This window comes from Lipophrys pholis (assembly GCF_963383615.2).
Source record: "Lipophrys pholis genome assembly, chromosome: 16".
Classification (NCBI taxonomy): Eukaryota; Metazoa; Chordata; class Actinopteri; order Blenniiformes; family Blenniidae; genus Lipophrys; species Lipophrys pholis.
In genome coordinates this window covers 26,784,016-26,808,162 of record NC_137634.1, presented here as the reverse complement: position 1 = coordinate 26,808,162, position 24,147 = coordinate 26,784,016, and the positions used below count along the sequence as shown (strand labels likewise).

The 24,147-nt window shown below is 46.7% G+C and overlaps 2 protein-coding genes across 2 annotated transcripts; both read right to left on the bottom strand.

The window, feature by feature from the left end:
• Positions 1-802: 802 nt before the first annotated feature.
• kcnj1b (potassium inwardly rectifying channel subfamily J member 1b) lies at positions 803-6,035 on the bottom strand. The gene is made up of 2 exons (XM_080484068.1): positions 5,997-6,035; positions 803-3,554 (listed from the first exon to the last, which is right to left on the bottom strand). The coding sequence occupies exons 1-2, from the start codon at positions 6,011-6,013 to the stop codon at positions 2,399-2,401; spliced, it is 1,173 nt and encodes a 390-aa protein (XP_080340194.1). The 5' UTR covers positions 6,014-6,035; the 3' UTR covers positions 803-2,398.
• A 6,343-nt stretch (positions 6,036-12,378) lies between these two features.
• On the bottom strand, positions 12,379-22,601 carry foxred1 (FAD-dependent oxidoreductase domain containing 1). Its single transcript, XM_080483013.1, has 11 exons — positions 22,299-22,601; positions 21,453-21,661; positions 19,968-20,078; positions 19,749-19,867; positions 19,097-19,191; positions 18,878-18,979; positions 18,439-18,515; positions 15,232-15,380; positions 14,897-15,026; positions 14,722-14,826; positions 12,379-13,514 (listed from the first exon to the last, which is right to left on the bottom strand). Exons 1-11 carry the CDS (start codon positions 22,465-22,467, stop codon positions 13,260-13,262), a joined length of 1,521 nt encoding a protein of 506 aa, XP_080339139.1. The 5' UTR covers positions 22,468-22,601; the 3' UTR covers positions 12,379-13,259.
• Between the last annotated feature and the right edge of the window lie 1,546 nt (positions 22,602-24,147).

The following is a 24,147-nucleotide window of genomic DNA, read 5'->3' as shown; positions in this document are numbered from 1 at the left end:
TGATCTACTCTGGTTGATATTCCAATAATATATCTGGCTGCACATGTTCCGTTTCGTGCTTCACATTTTGTCTTGATCAACATTTGTCAAAGTAATAAAGGTGCAAGAGTAACTAATTAATACAGAAGATGCTAATTTAATTCTGGTGTTCTAATCGAAGTAACCAGGTAATGTTCAGGTTCAAATTCAGGTTAACCTGGGCTTTATTGATGTTGCTGACTTAGCTTCTACAGGCGTTTCTCTTCTGGTATTCTGCTCTTTTAGGGTCAACTGGACTGCAGACTGGACCTAAACCAGCTCAGAGCTGGGGTCCTGTTTCTCCAGGAAACTCACTTACGTGACTGTGACCAGTGGCGATTGGGGAGGGGCCGGACCGGGAAGTTTCTCCCCTCAGACTTTAGGGGGTGCAGCTATTCTCTTTGATAGAAATATTCCTTTTGAGCCCATAAATAGAGAAGAAGAGAATATTCTTTCAATAAAAAGTCCTTTGAAAGAGACGGAGTCCCAGCGTTGCCAGAAAATGTCACCTGTTTCCATGGCGATGGAGCTGGAGCATTTTCAAAAAGTTCCACCTTGAGAGCCGTTTCTTTATCCAATGTGTTGAAAGTGCTTAAACGAGGCCTTCAAAACACGGTGGAGGCGATAGGATGCTGGACCACAACCTGAGAACCGCTGATCAATCTGATTTATTTACTGTGGTCATTTGATTTCACTGTGAGGATATTTCAGTGTTCCTGTAGAACATTCTGATAGAGACACGCAACATAAACATAAAGAATGAACAGTAAGTCAGTGAATCATGAAGAAAAAAAAAAAGGTTTATTCAGACTTTCCCTGAGAAGTTATAGTCTGCATCATCCACAAGATGTAGACTGGCCACAATTAAAATCTCTGCTCTCCACTCAAACAAGATCTGTCAATGTGGCGAGGAACATCAGCGTTTGTGTTTAATCTGGAATAATGAGGAAATAAAGGCTTGTCCCACTTCTTTTTCTTGATATTTCCTCCCGCTGCCTTTACAGCACAGTTTGCGTTCTAACAGCTCAGGCCTTAGGAAGGATCCATTGTGCCAGACTCTGTCTCACCTCCTTTTCATTTCTATAACTTCAATCTCTCCTCCACACCGTGAGCAGCTTGGCTCCAGCTCGGCTCCGGCTCGCCAGTCTTCAGCGGCGCTGAACATTTCTGCTGCTCAAAGCAAAACCTGATCGTTTAGACGTTTGCTGACAGAAGCAGAGAGAAGACGAGTGTTTCTCCATCACTTCTTCAGTTACCTCCTCATTTAATCTCACCTCAGACTGTGATGCTCACAACGTGGCTACTGCTACTAGTTACTTTTATAAAGTCGTCAGAGTTACAAGCTAGTTACTGAAAATAGAAAGTAACTAGTTACTCAGAAAAGTGGCTTGTGCATTACTTTTATTAGTTTCTCTAAATTAGTTTCAATAATCTGCACGTTTTATTGTAGCCCTGCTGCATAATCTAGACGTTAGCTGGACGATTGCATCAGTTAATCGGAGGAAGATGCTCTATAATCTAAAGTTAGAGGAGGAAGATGCTCTATAATCTGGATGTTAGTGGAGGAAGATGCTCTGTAATCTAAAGTTAGAGGAGGAAGATGCTCTATAATCTGGATGTTAGTGGAGGAAAATGCTCTATAATGTAAAATTATAGGAGGAAGATGCTCTATAATCTGGATGTCAGGACGGCTTTGATTTATGAACTAATGACAAAAAGCACCATCCAATCATCTGAGATAAACTAAGAAGATAAAGGCAGAGACTAATGCCTCTGTTAATGCTCACCACAAAAACTGTTGCTAAATGCTAATGCTAATGTTGCGTACAGTTCTTTCATGTTGCTGTCAGGAGGGCTGGTGATGTTTTCCATCAAACGGGATTTTAGTGACATTAGTAGCTTTGGCTAATGCTAACAGTTGGCTCAGTTAAGCAGGACGGAGCGAGACAGCAGCTCGAGAACAGCATCACGTAACAATCAACAAAACAGCGTCAAACTGCAAGCTTACTGAGACTTTGTTAGTTACTTCATTACTTTAATCAGTTACTGCAGCATTGCTGCCAAACAGGGATGTTTAATTTTTGACGTTCCCGTCAGGAGGCGGAGCTCGTTCAGGATTAATGAGGCACTCGTCCTCCAGGAAACAGGAGGTTTTAAAAAGTAACAGTTGAGACAGGAGCTTCAGCTAACGTTAACGTTACCAGCACACGGAGCAGTATCATGAGAGGCAGACGGAATCTGCCCTCAAAAACTTTTGCATTTGCAACGACAACACTAGTTTTGTAACCGTAAATAGTTCCTATCCTGTGACTGTTAAAGGTTGTGGTGCTACGATACTTCATACGTAACGCGTTAATCCCAACATTGCTTTGGCGCCGGCTCACATCTTGGTGACGTCCACAGAGTCGTGAATGTCGATCACTTGGAATCCCAGATTGTCGATGCCCTTCTTCTGCCGGCTGCTGTGATGGTCTTGGTTGTGGTTGTTGTGGTTTTTCTGGTCCGAGTCCGTCTCGAAGCAGTGGGCGCAGTGCGGCGTGCTCACGTGCACGCTCTTGGAGAAGTTTGAGAAGTCCACGTGGTACTTTCCCGTCTTGGTGCGGGATATGATGGGCAGAAAGCTGAAGCCCCACTGGATCTCCTGGGGGACGTAGGAGGTGCGGACCTGGCAGGAGGAGCTGGTGGACTCGGCCGTCCCGTCCAGAAACACCACCAGCTCAAAGTCCTGATGGGGCATCGTGTCGGCGGACAGCTCGTAGAACGGACTGGACTTGTTGATCACGTGGTAGAGCGTCAGTGGACAAACAAAAAACAGGTTGTCCTTGCCGGCATCAACCATGAAGTCAATGTCTACCTGGTCCAGGATGACGGTCTCTCCGTCAGCAGTGGTTGTTGTCCTCAGCAGCTTGCCGTAGATCTGGCTCCCGATCAATAAGGTCTTCCGCAGGTTGGCGACTCTGATCAGGAGGCACAGGCTTCCTTTCTGGAGGCAGATGACCGCGGTGTCGCTGAAAGTGACAGTTTTGGCTCTGTTCTTGGGTAGGGAGATTTTGGCCAGGATTACTCCGCACATGAAACAGTTGATGAAGACTCCGACTAGCGACTGGATGATGATGAGAGCCAGCGTGCCGGCACAGTGTCCGGTCAGCGCCCTGCCGCCGTACCCAATGGTGGTCTGCGTCTCTAAGGAGTACAGGAACGCCGTGGTGAGCCCGTTGACATTGTCTATACACTGAACGTGTCCGTCTGTGCGGTTCTGTCCGCTCAGGTCCCCGTTGCTCTGAGCGATCCAGTACCACAGCAGGCTGAAAACGAACCAGCTGCCCGTGAAGGAAGCCACGAACAGGAGCAGAACGAAGCGCCAGCGTATCTCCACAAAGGTGGTCCAGAAGTCCAGCAGGTACGCAAAGTGACTGCCGTATTTGACGTTGCCGAATTCGATGTTGCAGTGTCCGTCCTTGGTGACCAAGCGGGTTTTGCGACTTCGTTGTCCAGCTGGCTGGATGTGACCCTGGAAGAGCTGGAACATCCTGGAGCTGAGGACATAAACACAGCACTGCGTTACAAGGAACTTCTTAATCCGAGGAGGAACTTCTGAAAACATATAGTTTCCTGTCCAGCAACGGTGAAGTACAGGAGCTCTAACAGTGAAACACTTGGCCGGACCGCTGAGAGTCGCTCTGCAGCAGAACAAAACCTTTTGACTGGATTCAACTTGTGACCAATCACAGCACAGCTGACGGCATCTCAGGAGTACCAGTGATTGGCGGGTGAACGTTACAGTTGTGGCATCTGTTTAATCTGAGGCCCCGTTTCCATGGCAACGACTTCAAGTGAAAACACAAAACTTCCATTGTGGTTTGGGTCCATTTAGGTGGAGATTTTCCAAAACAATCCGACTCCGTCGTCGTGCAGACGGGTGAGAACTGGACTTTGCTCGTCTCCTTGTAGACGGCGGAAACGCTGCTCTTGGCCACGTGCCCCATGTAGCCTAATATGCTAACGACATTGCCTTCAATGTTTCTGCTGTTTCCAAGGAAACGGACATCGTTTTCAAAACGTTGCTGTGTAAACGCAACACTTTTCTGAAAGGAAAATGCCAAAACGGTGCGTTTTCACTTCACACAACGGTGTCGTGTTACCGAGCCTCAGCCAAGTAGCATTAGCATCGGGATTCCTAACCCCCCTTTAGAAATACCAACTCTTCCAAGGTCCTTGGACTCACCGTCACACACACAATTTTTTACTAAATGTTTAATTCACACTGCAGATTTGATCATCCATCCATCTTCTCCCTCTTATCCGTTTCCGGGTGGTGGGGGTGTCAGTCTGAGCACCGTCACCCAGATCACATTGCACCATTAAGAACCTTCCTGCAGGTGGAGAGCCCACAGGAAGGTGGAGAGCCCACAGGAAGGTGGAGAGCCCACAGGAAGGTGGAGAGCCCACAGGAAGGTGGAGAGCCCACAGGAAGGTGGCGCTCGGCGTGGGACATGAACCCTCTACCTTGAGATTGAGAGTCTCATGCTCTACCTACTGAGCTGGACGGGGGAAGATGTGATGATAAACAGGTCAAATAAAGTAAAAATAAAAAGTCAACAGATGCTGGTTTTATTTCTCTGTGATTTAAGGCATCGAGGATGGAGCTGCTACAGTTGTGGAAATGAGTCCTGCAAGTTTATCCAACACAGGCTCTTCTCTCACATTGAGAAGTAATCTGGAGTTCAATAACACCCAAACAGAGATTATATTAAAATACATAAACAGCAGTAATCAAATCTAATTCTACTAATTCGTACATGAGAGAAAACATTCACAGCGTGGGTGTTATGAATACCCCTCTGCTTCGACGCTCTCATTGTATAAAGCAGTTTATTATTAGGCTTTGTTTGCTATTACATGTGGACCTGCAGTCCCTCGGTCCAACACCTCCCTCCAGATTAAACTATTTAAATCAACACAAACTGAACTGTTTCCTTTCCTAAAATACTGATTATGCACAGTACAGGATAAATCCAAAATAATCCCACAAATCTACCTCAACCAGCAGCCATCTGTATAATCACAATTTGCCACAATATTATCCTGAATCTATTCCCACTCTTATCAATGTGAACGACTCAGCAGGAGCTAAAGCATCATGATGTTTTAATCCGAACACGACACTATTAGCTTTTCCTGACTCAGCCCCTCAAACATTGTGCCACTGCTGTAAATACTCTGTAATCTGGATAGAAGATCATATTTGACTTGAAAATCCCCCCAAAAGTGCACCATTTCCTATCTTGTGTCAGAGAATAGTTGTCCTCGTTGTTCTTGAGCAATAAAGTAGATTTACTTGCTCATTACAAACCAAAGATCTGAACAGCCTGAAAATCTAATTCTCTCAGTTCAAAAGGATCAGCTGACTGAAGCACTCTTCAGTGTGACACTACGCTGTGGGAAGTGCAGTGAATTAATGAAGAAATGAGACGAACATGGAGAATTAGCAGTTTGTTCTGATGAAGTTGGAGTTTCTCTGCTGAGCAGCTGCACCACGTGGTCCTCTGTCTTACATAACAGCCACTTATTAGACTCAACAAGTCTCTTTGTTTGGACCAAAGTGGCCCCGTAACATGTAAAGTGGAAGTTATTGAAATAAAGTTAACCAAACCTTAGAGTGAAGTTTAGTTTCTGGTCTATTTAATATTTGGACAAACTTTATAAACTAACTGTGCGGTTGCTGGATTTACAGTTATGAAGACTTTTCTCGATTCCTTTCTAGTAGATCAAGTTGATTTTATTCATTTTTTTTACATTGTAAACAAACAAACAGTTGAGGTTTGCTGCCAAACACTGAGCTAAAGTTTAACTTTGTGCCTTGAAGCAACCGTAATCTCAGTGGAAACACTGTGAGCCGTACACACACTCGTCTGCACTGTGGCTCTAATAATGCAACGTTGACGCTGATAAAACAGAAAAGTTGAACGTGAACGTACCTGCTCAGCGAGACCATGGGCCCGGAGTGCTCACTGGATCTCACTGGATCTCCGCAGGAGGAAACCTCACACTCGCCCGTGGCCATGGAGGCGTTGGAAAGATTTTAATCCACAGTGAAATTTCCTAATCCCAGCCACATGCCACCGTGTACACTGGCTTCATACAGCCAGCGCCCCCGGCGGGCGAGGGGCCACTGACCTCATCAGTCCCATACAGCCAGAGGCTTTGGGGGGGGGGGGGGGGGACCAGGTCCGGGCGGGGTGAAGGCCCAGACACAAGGAGCATCTATTGAAGCTGATGGAGCCCTCATACTGTTTGAGCTTCCAGCACTCAGAACTTTTGGAGTTTATGTCGGACCTCACAAAGAATCCCCACCCCCCCACCCCACCCCCCCCACCCCCACCCCCACCCCCATGTCTCCCAACCTGCAAAGCTGCCTCACATTTGCATGAAAATGAAGAGCTGTGGGGACCGAGTGCCTCCGCCTCACTCTGCTGGCTGCTCCACTCTTCTGGTGTCGGTGGAGCAGATTCCCATCAGGAATCAGGATCTGGAGTGAAGAGAGGTGGAGGAGACGGTGGAGGAGGAGACGGTGGAGGAGAGGGTGGAGGAGGAGAGGGTGGAGGAGGAGACGGTGGAGGAGGAGACGGTGGAGGAGAGGGTGGAGGAGGAGAGGGTGGAGGAGGAGACGGTGGAGGAGGAGTCGGTGGAGGATGCAGACGGTGGAGGATGCAGACGGTGGAGGATGCAGACGGTGGAGGATGCAGACGGTGGAGGATGCAGACGGTGTTCCTGCTGCATCCATTCAGCTGCAGAGACCCTGCAAACATCTTTACGGCCTGCTGCGACCGGCTCGCACGCTTTCCGCTCCAGCTGAAGGGGATTCAGTACACATCTGCACGGATCTGCAAAGAACAACAAATGGAACGTTTATCCAAGAAAAACTTACATAGAACATTTTTCCAAATGATTTTTGTTGTTTATGCTTGAGACATTCTCAGACTCCTGCTCAACGACCAGATAAAACCACAGAGAATCTTTTCAGACCAGCAGAAACTTTTCAGCTCAGGAAATAAACAAATCTTAATTTGAGCCAAAGAGAAGAAACGTGAAGGGTCTGGACGTTTTTAATGTTTTACAGTTATCATACTTTTACTTTTTTGTATCTAATAGTCCGAGGGGTGTGTCTTCCACTATGTTGAAACAGCGGAAATACAACTTCTCTGAAGCGCTGCTCCAGGTCCAGGTCCAGGTCCAGGTCCAGGTCCAGGTCCAGGTCCAGGTCCAGGTCCAGGTCCAGGTCCAGGTCCAGGTCCAGGTCCAGGTCCAATAGGGAGCAGTGGGGCGGTGCCTGGGGTGGGGGGTCCAGGCTACTTAATGTCTGGACCCTCCCCCGACTTTGCACCACCCACAATTTTTTTTTTATTGGGTTTCCAGCATTTTAAACATTCTCCTCAAGGTACATCAAACCCGGGTTTCTTTTGCTTAACACAACAACATATAACCCCCCCCCCCCCCCCCCCCCCCACACACACACACACACACACACACACACACACACACACTCACCAACACACACACACAAACACACACACACACACACACACACACACACACACACACACACACACACACACACACACACACACACACACTCACCAACACACACACACTCACCAACACACACACACACACACACAAATAAAGAAATCCATGAAAGCAACAAAAATTTTAAAACTGAAAATAGAAAGAAACTGAAACTAAACTATATCAGACAAATCAGTAAACTAAATGATGTGAAAAATAATGGAAATGAAAATACATAAATTATCTTAATAATATGTAAAAATAAGTATAAAAAAATACTACAGTGTTATTTTATACATGATGGTCTATATGATGATTCTGTTTCATTTTGTTGTCGGGGTTTTTCTTTTGCTGTTCTTCCTTTTTTCTCCTCCCCTCTCTGCTCCCCTCTCTGCTCTCCTCTCTGCTCTCCTCTCTGCTCTCCTCTCTGCTCTCCTCTCTGCTCTCCTCTCTGCTCTCTTCTCTGCTCTCCTCTCTGCTCCCCTCTCTGCTCTCCTCTCTGCTCCTCTCTCTGCTCCCCTCTCTGCTCTCTCTCTGCTCCCCTCTCTGCTCTCCTCTCTGCTCCTCTCTCTGCTCCCCTCTCTGCTCCTCTCTCTGCTCCCCTCTCTGCTCTCTCTCTGCTCCCCTCTCTGCTCTCCTCTCTCCTGTCCTCTCTGCTCTCCTCTCCTCTGCTCTCTCTCTGCTCTCCTCTCTGCTCCTCTCTCTGCTCCCCTCTCTGCTCTCTCTCTGCTCCCCTCTCTGCTCTCCTCTCTCCTGTCCTCTCTGCTCTCCTCTCCTCTGCTCTCTCTCTGCTCTCCTCTCTGCTCCTCTCTCTGCTCCCCTCTCTGCTCTCTCTCTGCTCCCCTCTCTGCTCTCCTCTCTGCTCTCCTCTCTGCTCTCTTCTCTGCTCTCCTCTCTGCTCTCTCTCTGCTCTCCTCTCCAGCAGGGAGGTGTGGTTGGGGGTGTGGTTGGTTTCTCCAGCAGCAGACGAGGCACTCCTGCCTCCACCCAGCTCATCTTCCTCTCTATAAAGGTCTTCACTCCACTGCTCTGCCAGATAATCCCACTGTGCCGTGGTCGTTGGGATTCCTCGCTGCCTCGCTGAGTTAATCTTGTGGATTCCTGTTTTTGGCCGACCTGCTCCCTGTTTACCTTTTTGTGGGAACATTAAACTCTCATTTTTGCATTTTAATTTGCTTCAGTCTCTGATTTGGTGTCTCCTTGAACAAACTCCTAACATAACCTAGTAACATCCTGCTCTATCAACCTGCCAACTATAGAATCACTCTTCCTCAGATGGCCGAGCATTGACTCAGGACAGAAATTAAAATTGTCGAGACAACCTCTCATACTGAACTTAATTTCTTCTAAGTAAATGAAGGACGTCAGGTCTTTCAACCAAGAAATGGAAGCTGGAGGTTTCTGATCTTCCAGGTCAGGAGGATCCGTCTGGAGCCACAAGCGAGGAACAAGTAATCACATTTCTCTCCCTTACAGAGAAACAGGTCAAGTTTACAGCTCCACCAAAAACAGAGATTACAGGGTGGGGAACCACGGACAGACCGAGGGCTCTGGATGATGGGTCATAGAACCAGGCCCGGAATGGGCCCGGCTCTGGACCGGAGAACGTGTGAGCGAGAGCACCTGTCCCACGAACCACTGCTGTAAAATACTTTATTTAGTCTAATGTCAGTAAAGTGTGTCCTGTGTAGAACTTTAAACTGTATTAGTGTCAGACTAGAGCAGGAGAGGTTGTGTGGACTCTCTCCAGGTCCTCCTGCCACCAGTCGGCTGACAAAGGAACGCTGAGTTCTGATTCACAAGTATTTCTAACTGCTAGAGGAGATGGTGGTTCGGTCCTCCAGACCCCTGCTGAGAGGATCCTGCAGGGTGAGAGAGGATCGTATCTGGGAGGGAGTCTGGTGGTTCGTGGGGAAAGTGGGGAAAATTATGGTGAGCAGAACTGGGAACCTGAAAATATCTAAATCAGTGAGATTGTGGAAGATCAAATTTGGCTTTAAGAAATAAATGTGATCAAGAAAGAGTTTAAAATCAACCAAGCCTTTATCCCTCCACTAAGAGAAAACTGAGTCAAGAGTTGACGGCGGAAATAAATGGTTCTCACAGATTAGTAGGGAAGCAGAAACAATATTAAAATGGTGTCTGAACATCTCCAGATCTTTACTGTGGACATTACAGTGGGATTGGAGGTGGAGTTGGTAGGATGTGAGTTTAAAGGATCCTAGTTGTTAGAGAAACAGCCTCATGAACGAGCCTCCATCTGACACCCGTCTATTTTAGGGGAGTTATACCACATGTGGACTTTTTAGATATTAGCTGTCCAATAATATAGCGACAACTTTGGTAGTGCAAGGCCTCCATCTTTTTTAGCTCTGTGGAGGACAGAGTACTTTGCCCGTGGAGTCTTACCTGAACAAATAAAGGCTGAAATGTTCCGATCAAGTTTTTTGAAAAATGATTTCGGGAGAAATATCAGCAAACATTGAAAAAGGAATAGAATTCTGGGAACAACATTCATTTTAACTGAGTTGGTTCTTCCCAAGAGGGACAGGGGGGACAGGACAGTCCCGGTTGGGAGCGTAGACTGAGGTCAGAATGGCTGGAGTCTGGAGCAGCTTGCCTACCACAATAATATAACGTCCATTTGGGCCAGATCAAATTTGTTCAGGTGAGAACTGGAGTCTTATGTATTAAAATTGCTGTGCCTCTTGAGCGACTGTTAAAGCTTGAATGAAACTCCTGTCCAACCCAAGGCTTCTGCAGCCTGCTGGGGTCACATACACACATGTGGGTTTCCTGAAGGAACGCTAGTTCTGATTTTTGGTGTTTAAGGTGTGAAAAAACTCTTGCTCTTTTAATAGATCCGCCAAGTCCTCTCACATTCCAGTTTGTAAACCTAATGGAACCCAGCCCTTCCATCTGATTACAATCTCTCATTTCTCTTATGATTGTTTGTCTTTGACAGGATGAAGTAAAGCATCATCCCAATGAAATGTGCAATATAGAGCAAGGATAGAATACCATCAACACTGTGATAGAGTAGATAGGTTGTTACATCATAGAAAAAAACAGAAACAACAAAAAGTAAACAAAAAAAAGACAAGAAAAACAAATCCCCACATATATGAACTAGAACTGATGTCCGAACTTCACATCAGAGAAACATGAACTTACACACTTGTCCTGAACTCATCTAAAAAGAGAGAATGAGAGAGAGAGAGAGAGAGAGAGAGAGAGAGAGAGAGAGAGAGAGAGAGGGAGAAAAAAAAAGATGAGCTGGCAGGACAAAATACCAAGCTGGAGCTTCCCTGAAATAATTAACAGTTCTTACACACCAAGAAACAAAATCGGCCGTGCGCCTTGTAAAAGACAAAGAAAGAGCAACTGAATGCTCCGCAGAGCGACCAGAACGATGTATAGTGTCCATTCAGTTATCGCAGAGAAAGACATCTGAAGAAGAGAAAACAGAAAACCACACACACACTGGTCTGAGGAGGACTTGAACCTGAATCCACATTGTTCACTGATGGCTGTGGTCCCGATTGACCTGCTCTGCCTCTTCAGCAGAGTCCAATCTGTGTGTCTGTCCATCCATGGTGACCCGCAAGCAGGCCGGATAAATCACAACGAAGCGTACTCCATCCTTAAACAGCAAGGAGTTCACCTTGTTGAAGCTTCTTTGCAATTGCGTGGCTGAAATCCTCAAAGATTCTGATGGTATGGTCCTGGTACGAGACGTCTCCATTCAACACCCGCTCCTCGTGGATGTACTTGTGAAAACGGACGATGAAGGGTCGGGATGCTTGGGGCGGCTTTGGGGCCAGACTGCGGTGTGCGGGTTCCAGCTCCAGGTCCAAGTCCTGCAGAGCCTCCCCGGCCACTTGTTTAAACATGGTGGCCATGAAGAGCCGGGCGTCGCTCCCCTCCGCTCCCTCCAGGACACCGATCACCCGGAGGTTCTTTCTTTGGAGCGTGAGCTCAGGTCCTCCACAGCCAGCTGAAGTTTCTCCTTCACCTGGGTGGCGGTCTCCAGCTGCGACTTCAGCGCGGCTACGTCCTTCTCCAAAGTGGTGATTCCCTCCGAGTGAGTAGCGAGAGCCGTCTCCAGGGTGGAGGTGGGGACAGTGGGTGGAGTTACTGTCTCGGTAATCGTTTGGAGTGAGGCTTGGATTGGAGCCAGGGCGTGTTCAGGGAAGCGGTGAGCTCACTTGTTACGTCTTTGCACAGTTTCTCCAGCTCGATGAGCATATCCAGTGTTAGCGGCTCCGCGCTAGCTGCAGCCGCAGCGGCACATGGAGTAGCCTTCTTGCTAGCGTCCGTCTCTTGAGGGCTAAAGTGCTGCGTTAGCTGAAGCTGACTTTTTCTACGACTGCTGGGAGACTTATTCATTCTGGTGCTCGTTGAGGTGCTGTAGAGCTTCTTGTGGCCTAAAAAGTCAAAGTTGGAACAGAACTCGGTATGTAATTGACAAAAAAAGGCTCGGCCCGGCCCGGCCCGGCCCGGCCCTGCTCCGGCCAGTCTCTGCTTGGCGGCTTGGGTCGGGGCCTGGGGCTGCCGGCCGCCGGGGTACGGTGTCGCTACATAAAAGTGTTTGTACTGAATTCAAAATGACCATTTTCTGCCTAAAACCTGTAAATGTGGATTAGAGCAAACGGATTAACGGCTCCATCTGCTGCACAACTCCTATAAAACACCCACAAATCAGTGTGATCGTACAAAGAGCAGATTGTTTCTGATTCTTCAAACAATTCAATGAACCTCCCGACACATTAATGCTCAGGTGCTCCTCAGCATTATTGATATTAGTTTATGACGATGATTCTTTTAATCATGGGAAAAGAAAAAAAAGTAACCAAACTGCAGTTTTGCACATCAAATTGTATGAATTCATGTTTTACATCATGTGAGCCAGAAGAGGTGCAGGCTGGAAGGGACCTCGGTTTGAGTCCCCGGCTTTAGGAAGTGGTTCCGTCACACTTTGGTTCAGTGGATCAGGTCGGTCGGTTCGTTCCTCATTTGATCCTTCAGTAGCAGTTTGTTAAAACGTGTGAACAAAAACCATAAAAAACGAGAGTCGAGTCAAAGTTGTGGTTTATTTTGACGTGTTTCCTCTTTTCACAGTATTTTGTGACGTGACTGAAATAATCCCTGAGGTTTAAGTTGCTTTGGCTCGGCGGTTGGAGCGGCTCGTCTTTTACAACACTGAACTTCCTCCTAACGGACGTAGAGCGCCTTCAGTTCCACAAAACATGACAAAACGTAACTCAAGTATTTTCTACAGTTTTACTCCCTCGATTGAACCTTGAAGTGATTCTGAATTCCACTAATCTGTTAAAAAAAATGCTAAAACATTTTTTTCTTCACCACTTTGATTTGAACCATTTCTTCTTTTCAAGGGAGGAAAGCGACTCGGTCCCTTCCTGCTGATTTGGTCGCTTTGCTCCATTTCCTCGTAGTGATGACGAACATTTCCACCGCCGCCGCCAGTGTCACTGAGAACGATCATGATGACGATTCCAAACTATCCTGTGTTGTGACGAGTTTGACCCCCGGTGGGTGACACGACTGCTGCGGACCTGCTCCGGTCTGTCTGAGAGTCTAGAACCTGCTTCTCCTCACGCGGTCACCGTCCAGACCGGACCGCCACGCCGACCCTGTGGCGGCGTCCAGACGCTCTACACGATGTTCTTCTCTATCATGGGCTTCTGCTGCTCGATGCGTTTGAAGCCGAACCCGTTCAGGTTGAGCGTCTGGAAGCCGCCGTCCAAGATGAGCTCGGCCACGCCGCGGCCCACCGCCGGCGAGTGCTGCAGCCCGTGGCCGCTGAAGCCGGTGGCGAAGTACATGTTGGCGATCAGCGGGTGCAGACCCACGATGCCATTCTGGTCGAAGGTGTTGTAGTCGTAGAAACCGGCCCAGGCGCTGGTCACCTGAACACGACAAGGAGAACATGTAAGAACCGGAGATCTTTAATGGAGGACCGTTACAGGAAGATTTCTGTAATGCCGTTTATGCCCAGTGGGAGGCAGCACTGAGTAACCAAAGCACCCCATCTGTGTTCAATCCAGAACTTCGTTTGATTTGGTCTGAGGCTGAAATGTAAAAGGTTCCCAAAGAAGTAGATGTGATGAAGAACAGGCTCACTGAACCCGGGGATCCTTTTTAATTCCCTAAAATGTTTCTCTGGTTTCTTTTAACTGACATCATGACTGCTTTTTCTTCACACTGTGACTATTATTTTAAACCCTTTAAATAAAAAAACATAAACAACAAACAACAACATTCAGAATGTGTTTCGATCCTAAACGTGTCCATTCATTTTTGGAAACGTTTGAAGTCTTTTTTTCCCTTTAGGTGCTTTAATCTTAGTCACAAATATTTAGATTTTCATTGAAAAAAATACTCCAGCAGGCACTTTTGCAGAATAATTCTCAATCAAAAATGAAATGACGTAGTGACTCTCTTGAGAAATGATCACGATGCTACACTCAGTTTTAAAATATCACAACGTCACACACTTCTGCCTCCTCACCTACAATGTTTTCATGGCCACACACGCCTTTACCTGTAGGAACTACTGACTCCTCCCACTACAACTCGCTCCCTCCTCACACGGCTCCGCTGCCCCCGCCGGGGGGGGGGGGGGGGGGGGGGGGGGGGGGGGGGGTTTCACCTGTTTTGCAGCTCACTGATTTTCATGGCTGTTCTTTAAGTGTTCTTATTGATTTTACTGCTGTTTTCTGAAATGTTTTAAATGGCTGCTTTTAGCCTTTATTATTGTTTTTAGCACTTTGAGATTCACAAATGTCAAGTGCAATACCAATAAAATGCATTATTACCATTATTATTATCATTATTGTCCAGTGCAGGTTGCAGTATACAAACGTTCATTCACGCTTTCAATTTATTTAATAACTGGGTTTTGGCTTGCTTGTTGTAAACAGCTCATTACTTCTTTAAAAAGTAACACTCAGTTATGTGGAGACAATCTTTTATATCAGGCCAGTCAGTGACCCGCCCATTTAAAAGCTATAATTCAGTCCCGTTTACACAAGAATGTTTCAAGTAAAAATGCTTCGTATTTACATTTTTGTTTGGCTCTTATCTGGAGACTGACTCCGAGTATCTCAACGTTACCTTCAGTTTCTCGAAGGCCGGAACTCGAGCAGCTAAGCTGGGCCAGATCTTGTCCTCAAAGAACTGGTGATCCACCTCCAGGTTACTGACGTCTGGCTCCCCCGCCTGAGGACCAAGAAGAAGAAGGTTCAGCGCGGGCTCGGTTTGGGAAACGAATCGAGACGCAGTCGGAAACCTCGTCAGGCGAAGCTCCTGCGATGTAGTTTCCTCCCAATCCTTCTCTCCGGAAGTAAACTCCCGAGTAATCGATCACGAACGGCGTGTCGAGACCCGGACCGTCGGGACAGCGGACCACATACACAAACCTGGAAAACAGTTTAAAAACAAGCTGACAAACCAAAGCAAAGCAAACCTGTGTTGTCCTGGAGGACGTCATGTCCATGAGATGACGCAACTCTTCCACTGACGGCTGTTTTAATGAGCGAACTGGGACTTCATGGCCTGAATGAAACTCAGGATCCAGAATGAGGCTGCAGGAGGCCCGGCGCCCCACCTTGTGGGGAGTCTCACCTTTTCCGAGGCTCCACCGGGAGGGGAACTCCCTCCATGCCGAAGCCAACACCCAGCATCTCTGGGAGCTTAGCAGAAAAGGCTCCGGCTGCATTGACCACCAGGGTGCATTCCACGGGCTGGTACTCCAGGCTGCTCGGCATCTGGACCTGCACAAATCAGAAAACCACTGCTGCTGTCAGCAGCTAAAGCACAGTGCTGCTGCTGCTTCATGTTGCTGCTGCTGCATGTTGCTGCTGCTGCTGCTGCATGTTGCTGCTGCTGCATGTTGCTGCTGCTGCTGCTGCATGTTGCTGCTGCTGCATGTTGCTGAATGCTGCTGCTGCATGCTGCAGCTGCATGTTGCTGCTGCATGTTGCTGCTGCTGCATGTTGCTGAATGCTGCTGCTGCATGCTGCAGCTGCATGTTGCTGCTGCTGCATGTTGTTGAATGCTGCTGCTGCTGCATGTTGCTGCTGCTGCTTCATGTTGCTGCACGCTGCTGCTGCTGCATGTTGCTGAATGCTGCTTCATGTTGCTGCTGCTGCTTTATGTTGCTGCTGCATGTTGCTGAATGCTGCTGCATGTTCTTATTCGTCAACACGTCAACAAGAAATGGTTTCCAGAAATGACTCCAGTCAGCCTCCACCTGCAACACGTTCACTTTTAACGCTTTCTGGATTTTCATCCAAAACTTTTTAAATGCAGATTAGATGTTCTTCTTCTGCAAAAATGTTCAGAATGTGAAGAAATATTCAGTTTTATTAGACTGAATCAGACTTTAAAAACCCAAAACTCATCAGTTTGATAAATCCTGAATTGTTAAGCGACATTTTCTTGGTTCTATGATTTTAAATATTAATTATATTTGCACATTTGATCCAACACAAACATTGACAATACAAAGACATCATATTACATCCTGTGTGATCAATAAGGTTTTGTCTCTATGTTCGGGATTATTATAAGACACATAATCCACAAATTAACATAGAAAGGAAATATGAACTTGTTAGTAAATTATAGGGCTGAACGGTTTTGGAAAATAATCTAATTGCGATTTTTCCCCTCAATTTTGTGATTTAATATGCGATTATTTTTTCAAGCTTCTCTTCTCATGTATTTTTCAACAAACAAGCAATAAATCAATGTATATTATAATAAACAGTATCTTCAACAGATTTATTATACATAGATTGTTCTTTCTTATAGGCGAGGCTTATGTTAAGATAAAGTCAAATGAAGCATGTATTAATATGAAAGACAGTTTATTTATCTTCTACTTCAATTACAGTAGTAAACTTACTAAGTACTGTGACTTGCAGTATTGTAAGCGTTCACCACAACAAGCCAGCCGCTGGTCCATTGTGCTGATCAAAGCCCTAAACCAGGCTGGGTCACTATACTAATGCTGCGCTGGACATGAAGGATTTAGAGCAGTTTGCTCATCTGCACTGCAGTAGGGAAGCACCGATACACGTTTTTTCACTTCCCATCTGATCCCGATACTTAAATTTGTATATCTGCCGATACTATTCTGATAGCAGAGCTGTTTGCTTTAATATTATTATTATTATCATGATGACTTTATATGAGGCTGTAATAAACTCCTCTCTACAGTAAAGTATGAAATGTACTAATGTATACATGTATTCTCTCTAAAGACAACTTGAGGTTAGTATCAGGTCAGAAAAGGAAGCAGTACAAAGTATTTTAGTTCCATGTGGACAATGTGGGGGTCTGCGTGACGTCATCATCTCATAATAAACTAGTTCTATCTTTAGAACCTCAGAATGACTTTATTAATCCCTGGAGAAACTCTTGAGCAAGGCAGCAGCAACACATTGTTTCCAGCTCTAACGCAGCTCCAACCATTGAGACTATTTTCAGAGAGTTTAGCGTGGAGGAGGACGCAGCTTCACGGAGGTGTGAATCGCCTGCTGACAGCCTGGAGGAGCTGCTGCTCATTGTTCTGATGCCGCGGTCAGTGCTGTTCTCCTCTGAGAGCTGGAGTTTGAAAACGCTGACGTCTGTTGACAAAGCGACCGCCTCGCTGTACAACTGCTTTGCTACTATCCACGTTGCTGCGTTGCTTTGCTAACACCCACGTTGCTGCGTTGCTTTGCTAACATCCACGTTGCTGCGTTGCTTTGCTAACATCTACGTTGCTGCGTTGCTTTGCTAACACCCACGTTGCTGTGTTGCTTTGAGTGTAAAATCCCTCCAAACAGCAACATGTTGCCATGAAAAGTTGGATAGCACAGTGCTACTTCCCTAGCCTGCTCGCTGGCTGCAAACTGTGGACTGGATTTCCTGCCTCATTCCTCCTGGTCTCATTGAGACCCGCCTCCCTTCAGGAAATCCAGTCCACAGTTTGCAGCCAGCGAGCAGAGCAGCAGCAGGGAAACACTGGGGATCATTTCAGCACCATGAAGCAGACCAGGATCATGGATCAGACCAGGATCATGGATCAGGAACCTCTGCAGGTTGGATCAGAAATTTCCGATCCGTGAATTACGTTGATATCAGAACCCGATCCCGGCCAAGGTGGGCAGATGACACACGCTGTACGTGCAAGTCGTCGTGTGACCAGATCACGTGAGACGTCAAATCGCAGCCCTTGCGATTAGAAAATCTTGTTTTATCATATCGCGATATTATCACAAATGCAATTAATCGTTCAGTCTTAGTAAATTAGATGTAATTAAATTTAATTTGTCCACCTTTTCTACAAATCTTATAATACATCTACAATCTCAGCTTTTTCTAACAAGACTTCCATGGAGGTCATTTCTTTTAGAAGCTGGCTGTTGATTATCGTCACGCCGGTTCGTCTTTGTGAACTTGGTTGATGATTATGTGATTTCTTGTGTTCTGACTCTCCGTCCACTTTAAACTGGAGGAATAGTCTTTTGTCGGGTTTCGTTGCCTCCTGATTCCAAGATGTGCAGAAAAAAATATCTAAGATGAAAAGTTGTATTTAGAATCTGTAAACAATCGGTTGTTGTATTTCAGTCTGAGGAAACCTGCAGTGTTTCACCTCTGAGCTCCTCTGGGAGCGAGATGTTTACCTGGTGACGCTACAAACCGACCACGTTGTCTCTCAGAAGAGGTCAAAGGTCAAGGAAAACTGGAGTCAGCGGCTCCGACCACTGCTGACGTGTAAATGGACACAGGAAACAGGACAGGCAGCGGGGAAGTGGACCTCGCTGACCCGGGTTGACTCACCTTAACGGACCTGATCCTCCTCACACTGTGCTGCTCTCCCAGGTCAGTCATAAACACGTTGGTGGAATAATTAAAGTCTGTTGAAGAGAATCACATTTTTATCTAATGTCATGTTTTAGGGACAATTTAAAGACTTGAGAATTTTAAAAATAACCCAGGACTGATAGAAAATACACATTTTAAATTATGAGTTCAGGAATTTATCAAAGATTAGTCGATAAGAAAATTTTCCTCAAAAAACAGCAGGAAAAGAAAAATATTTTCTTTCCTGGTTTAGATTGAATGTTGTCTCCAGATCTGTCTCTTCATGAAATCTCTCTGTCTTCACGATGAAGATGTGTTAGATTGGCTGAACTTGTCACATTCGGAGCTTCCAGGAAGGATTCAGCACTCAGAAACTTAAATGTGAAGTGTATGTGAGGACCTGTGTGAAGCCAACCTGTGACTTCGCCGAAGCACTGCACCACCCCCATGGAGAGCGCCTTCCTCCTGAAGGCGTTGAGCAGCGTCCAGGGGTCGAACCAGCCCTCGTTCTCCAGGCCTGCACACACAGGGCATTTAACCTGACACACACTGACCTCCAGTGGTCACACTCTGTTACTGCGGGAATATTCCTCTACTTAGATCAATGGACTGATGGATGAGCGGTTGTTCTCACCATACGACGCCAGAGCTACGCCGTCGGTGTTGATCCAGGGGAATCGCTCCTTCAGCCGCGTCACAGAAAGAAGAGAAACTTTGGCTCCAGCTTCTCTGAATCACAAGAAACACAAACAGATGGAGACGGTGAGGTTTCCTTCAAGCTTCTGCCTCTGAATGATGGAGGGATGATCTCGGAGTGATGGAGGGATGATGGAGGAGGGATGATCTAGGAGGGATGATGGAGGGATGATCTAGGATGGATGATGCAGGAGTGATGGAGGGATGATCTAGGGGGGATGGAAGAGTGATGGAGGTATGATCTAGGAGGGGTGATGGAGGGATGATTTAGGAGGGATGATCTAGGGGGGATGGAAGAGTGATGGAGGGATGATCTAGGAGGGGTGATGGAGGAGTGATGATGCAGGAGTGATGGAGGGATGATTTAGGGGGGATGATGGAGGGATGATCTAGGAGGGATGATCTAGGAGGGATGATCTAGGAGGGATGATCTAGGAGTGATGATGGAGGAGTGATGGAGGGATGATTTAGGAGGGATGATGGAGGGATGATTTAGGAGGGATGGAAGAGTGATGAAGGGATGATCTAGGTTGGATGATGGAGGAGTGAAGGAGGGATGATCTAGGAGTGATGGAGGGATGAAACCAGACCTCTGGGTCCTGTAGTTCTCCTCCATGATGTGAGCCACCGCCTCGCTGGCCAGGAACAGATACCCGGCCTGGTTGAACTGCAGATCCACCGGGTCCTGGTCCAGCACTCCCAGGTGGTCCTGAAGGGGGACAGACCAGATCCAGATACTGATGATTTAAAGTTCTGCTGTGCAGACGGAGGAGAAGAACTCAGGTGGAGAAACGAGAACCGTCACCTACATTAATGTTCCTCATGAAGTCTGCAGAGGCCAGAGAGAGGTGGATGTTCTCAGGGAGGGAGAACTGCTGGCGGATGCCCCCTGCTGAGAGCACGGTGGAGGCCTGGGAGTACTGGGGGGGGACAGACACACTGGGGGTAAACAGTACAGGACTACAAGTCCTAATTCCTGTCAAACTGAGGCCCCGTTTCCATGGCAACGATTTCTACAACGGAGCTCCAAGTCCCTGAAAAAGTTCTTTTCGAAAACGCTCCAACTCTGGCGCCATGTGGAGGCAGAGTCTCTGCTCCTGGTTCCACCTTAGCAGTTCTTATTTTATTCATTTAGCCAGGAGAACCACATTGAGATCAATAATCTCTTTTTCAAGTCTGTCCTGGAGAGCTGGGGGGGGGGGGCTGAGGGTCTTGCTAGGGGAAACCAGAGCCCCCAGAGGAAAACCACACACCTGGGGAGAACGTGCAAACTCCACACAGAAAGGCCCTGTGTTTGAACCCACAACCTTCTGGCTGTGAGGCGAGTGTGCTAATCACTGTGCATGTTCTGCACATGCTCAGTAGAGACCATCAGAACAGTTTCCTCTATGGTGTCATGAGTCTCAGTCCATTTTCTACTGGACAGTTTTATTTTGACAGTCACCGCAATAACGATCCGACTTGGTGGTTTTATTTTGACAGTCACCGCAATAACGATCCGACTTGGTGGTTTTATTTTGACAGTCACCGTAATAACAACCCACCTTGGTGTTCTGTCCACTAGAATGTCCACGTTCTCCCAGTGTTCATGTTTAGAGCTGATTGTTCTCCGCTCTGTGTGTGTGTGTGTGTGTGTGTGTGTGTGTGTGTGTGTGGTTTCATTACAAACACAAACAACAGCACCTACTAGTGGCCCAACATGAAAACTACATGGTTTTTCTGCTGTTGCTGTGTAAACGGACATCCATTTCAAAACTTTGCCGTGTAAAGGCAAAACATTTCTGAAACGAAAATACAAAAATGATGCGTTGTCACTTGAAACGTTGTCGTGGTAACGGGACCTGAATCTTTAAACTGAGGAGTGAAGTGACGACAGAAACATCATCATAAGAGTTCTTGTTCCAAATGGTTCGTTCTATTAATACAAACTACCGTTTGACTGGTTTATAAACCACCGTGTTACAGGCTTATTGGGAGTTTTTTCTTCACATATAAAAACATTTTCAGACATAAGACGATGTGATATGATGTTTTTGATGTTTAACAAATACCAGATGAACTGGAAATAACACAAATTCCTACATTTTTATTCAAAGTACATGATACTTGAGACACAGAAACGACCTTTCTACCACTGGACAGTTTGTTTGGTCGTCTCTGTAAAGATCAAATATTGGGCTTCATGGAGAAGTTTGAATTCAGGTCCTGTAATCCCAGATTACCACCCGTTGGTGCACATTTCACTCTCCTCCATCACATCAGATTAATAGAGCAGGAGCTGTTCTCTCTCTCACCGTCTGGTCCCGCTCCACCACCAGGACTCGGACCTTGCTCTTCTGCTTCAGCCAGTAGGCGATGGACCAGCCCAACACGCCGCCCCCCACCACCATGACGTCCGTGTTCTCCGGGGGCAGCGTGGCGTTGACGGGCAGCGGGTTCCAGTCGCTGCCCGGCAGAGCGTCCAGGGCCTTCCTCCTCATGGCCTCCAGCTGGAGCTCCAGGTCTGGAACAACAGGGAGGACAGAAGACAAGACCGTGTCAAAACACTTCACACACAGGACGAGACGGGAATCGAACCAGCAACCCAAACACTAACCAGAGTCAGTGACGCTTCACAGCCTCGCCACACATTCAAACCAAGAAGTTTTAAACGTCTGTCAGACCTGCACTCACTACTAACAGGTACATTTCACACATTTCCACTGGATTAATAAACAGAACTGTTTCCATAACAACACAGAAAATCACTTTTTATAACGTCCATCATTGAAAAGGAACAATAATGTTAAAAAGAACATCAAACATGAAATGGTTTCGAGCCCTGTCTCCATTTCAAAACTGACTTTTTTTCAAACCTTGTTGTGAATTTGATGTTTTCCATCTCTAGCAGTTTGACCTCTGACCTTTCTCTTCCAGTTGCTGGTTCTTTTTGTTGTTTCACCACTTTTAAAAAGCTTTTTTGTTCTGTCTCCTGTCAAAACAAACTAACTAAACTAAACCTGTGAACATTAATGAATTTAAACTGGTTTTATGTAGGTTCCATCATCTACCACATAATAACTTACTAATGTTGGTGTAATACCAGTTTGAGCTTTTGGACTCTTTTCTCATGTAATCCCAGCGGGTTTATTTCCTCCCACCTTTGAAGAAGTCGTTCCGGAGGGGGGTCCCGGTGCTCAGCCCCCGGCAGCTCCCCGGTGCGGGTGGAGGTCTCCTGGCTGCAGAGCTCAGCGCTCCCCCCGGTGCGGGTGGAGGTCTCCCGGCTGCAGAGCTCAGTGGCCTCCGGGCCGTGCGGAACCTCCGCCACATGTCAGCGGGAGCAGCCGGTGGAGAAAAGAGGCGGATGTTGAGAGAAGCTCCGCAGGAGGAACATGAAGACACTCAGCACGAGCTGACATTGAAACATGGAGAACTGTCAAGGTGGCGGGAAACACCAGAAACCCAGAGTTACCGCGAAGACCTTCAGAATAAAGGCACACGGTCAAACAGGGAGACTGGTCTAGATGGACGGATGGATAGATGATAAATGGATGGATGGGTGGATGAGGCAGTGGTGTAATCTGCGTGATACGCAGGTATACGCCGTATACCCACGAGAAAAGTTCCAGAATGTCCGTATACCCACTGAATAATGCGCAAAGGTACAGCATGGTTTCTAACAAAACTTTCACTCTCCCCTTCATAAATTCTCCTTTTCTGTGTTACGAAGCGGAACTTTTGGACCATAGGGTCTTCTGTTAACCGTGACGTCCACGATGTACACCAGAATAAACTAGATTACACCACTGGGATGAGAGATGCATGAATGTATGGATGAGGGAAAGATAGATAGATAGATGGATAGATAGATAGATAGATAGATAGATAGATAGATAGATAGATAGATAGATAGATAGATAGATAGATAGATAGATAGATAGATAGATAGATAGATGGATAGATGTAAAGGTTTGAGCTTTTGGCCCCGTTTACACGACAACGAATTCTAATGTATCCGCAAAACTTTTTTCACTTTTGGGGGGTCCGTTTACACGACACCAGTGTTCTGATGCTCTGTATCCACAAAGTCTTTAATCCGACTCTCATCCAGTTGTAAACAAAGATGGCGGCCGCGTAGTGGTACGACCCGTAGCGGTACGACCCGTGGTGGTACGACCCGTGGTGGTACGACCCGTGGCGGTACGACCCGTGGCGGTACGACCCATAGCGGCACGACCCGTAGTGGTACGACCCGCGGTCCATATTCTAGTTTTATCCTCCAGATCAGTAGTTTAATAGTTGAGACTCTCCCTGATATCATCCGATGTGTCATCAGTTCATACGGATTTCAGGTTCTCTATATTTTCTTCATGTTTATAGTGTTTTGTTCTCTGCACACGTCTGTGTAGTTTCATTACAAAATCAAGCCACAGCGCCCTCCTGTGGCCCGGCAGACTAACTACATCGTTGTCTCTGTGTCTGCTGCTGCAGTGTGAACACTCTCCTTTTATTTAGCGGGTTAGGTTTTGTCACGTGAAACGTTGTTGTGTAAATAAGGGCCTAACACACACATGTCGGACTCCGGTCCTGGAGGGCCGCAGCCCTGCATGTTCTCCATGTCTCCTTGCGTCCACAGGAGGATTGCAGTGAGCAGCTCGTAATCAGGCTTTGTGTTGAGTTCAGGGATGAAGCATCACGAGAATCAGGTCTGTTAAAGGAGGGAGACATGGAGATGTCAGATTAGTTTAACTAGAATTCTTCTATGGAGTCTGCCACTTCAGCTTCACTGTTAGAGACAATAGGATGCAACCTCCCATGTGTTTTTCCCTCCAATCTCTCTCTTCCCATCCTTAAATTGGGGGGGCACTGCCGTCCTGTGCAGCTGACCATGTGGTGAGAATGTCTTTCTTTAATAAATTATTCTGTTCATTCTTAACTCTCTCAGATCTGTTGCTTCCATAAGCAGGTTGTGCAACATGCAAAATCTGTAGAAGTTAGATAGATAAAGTG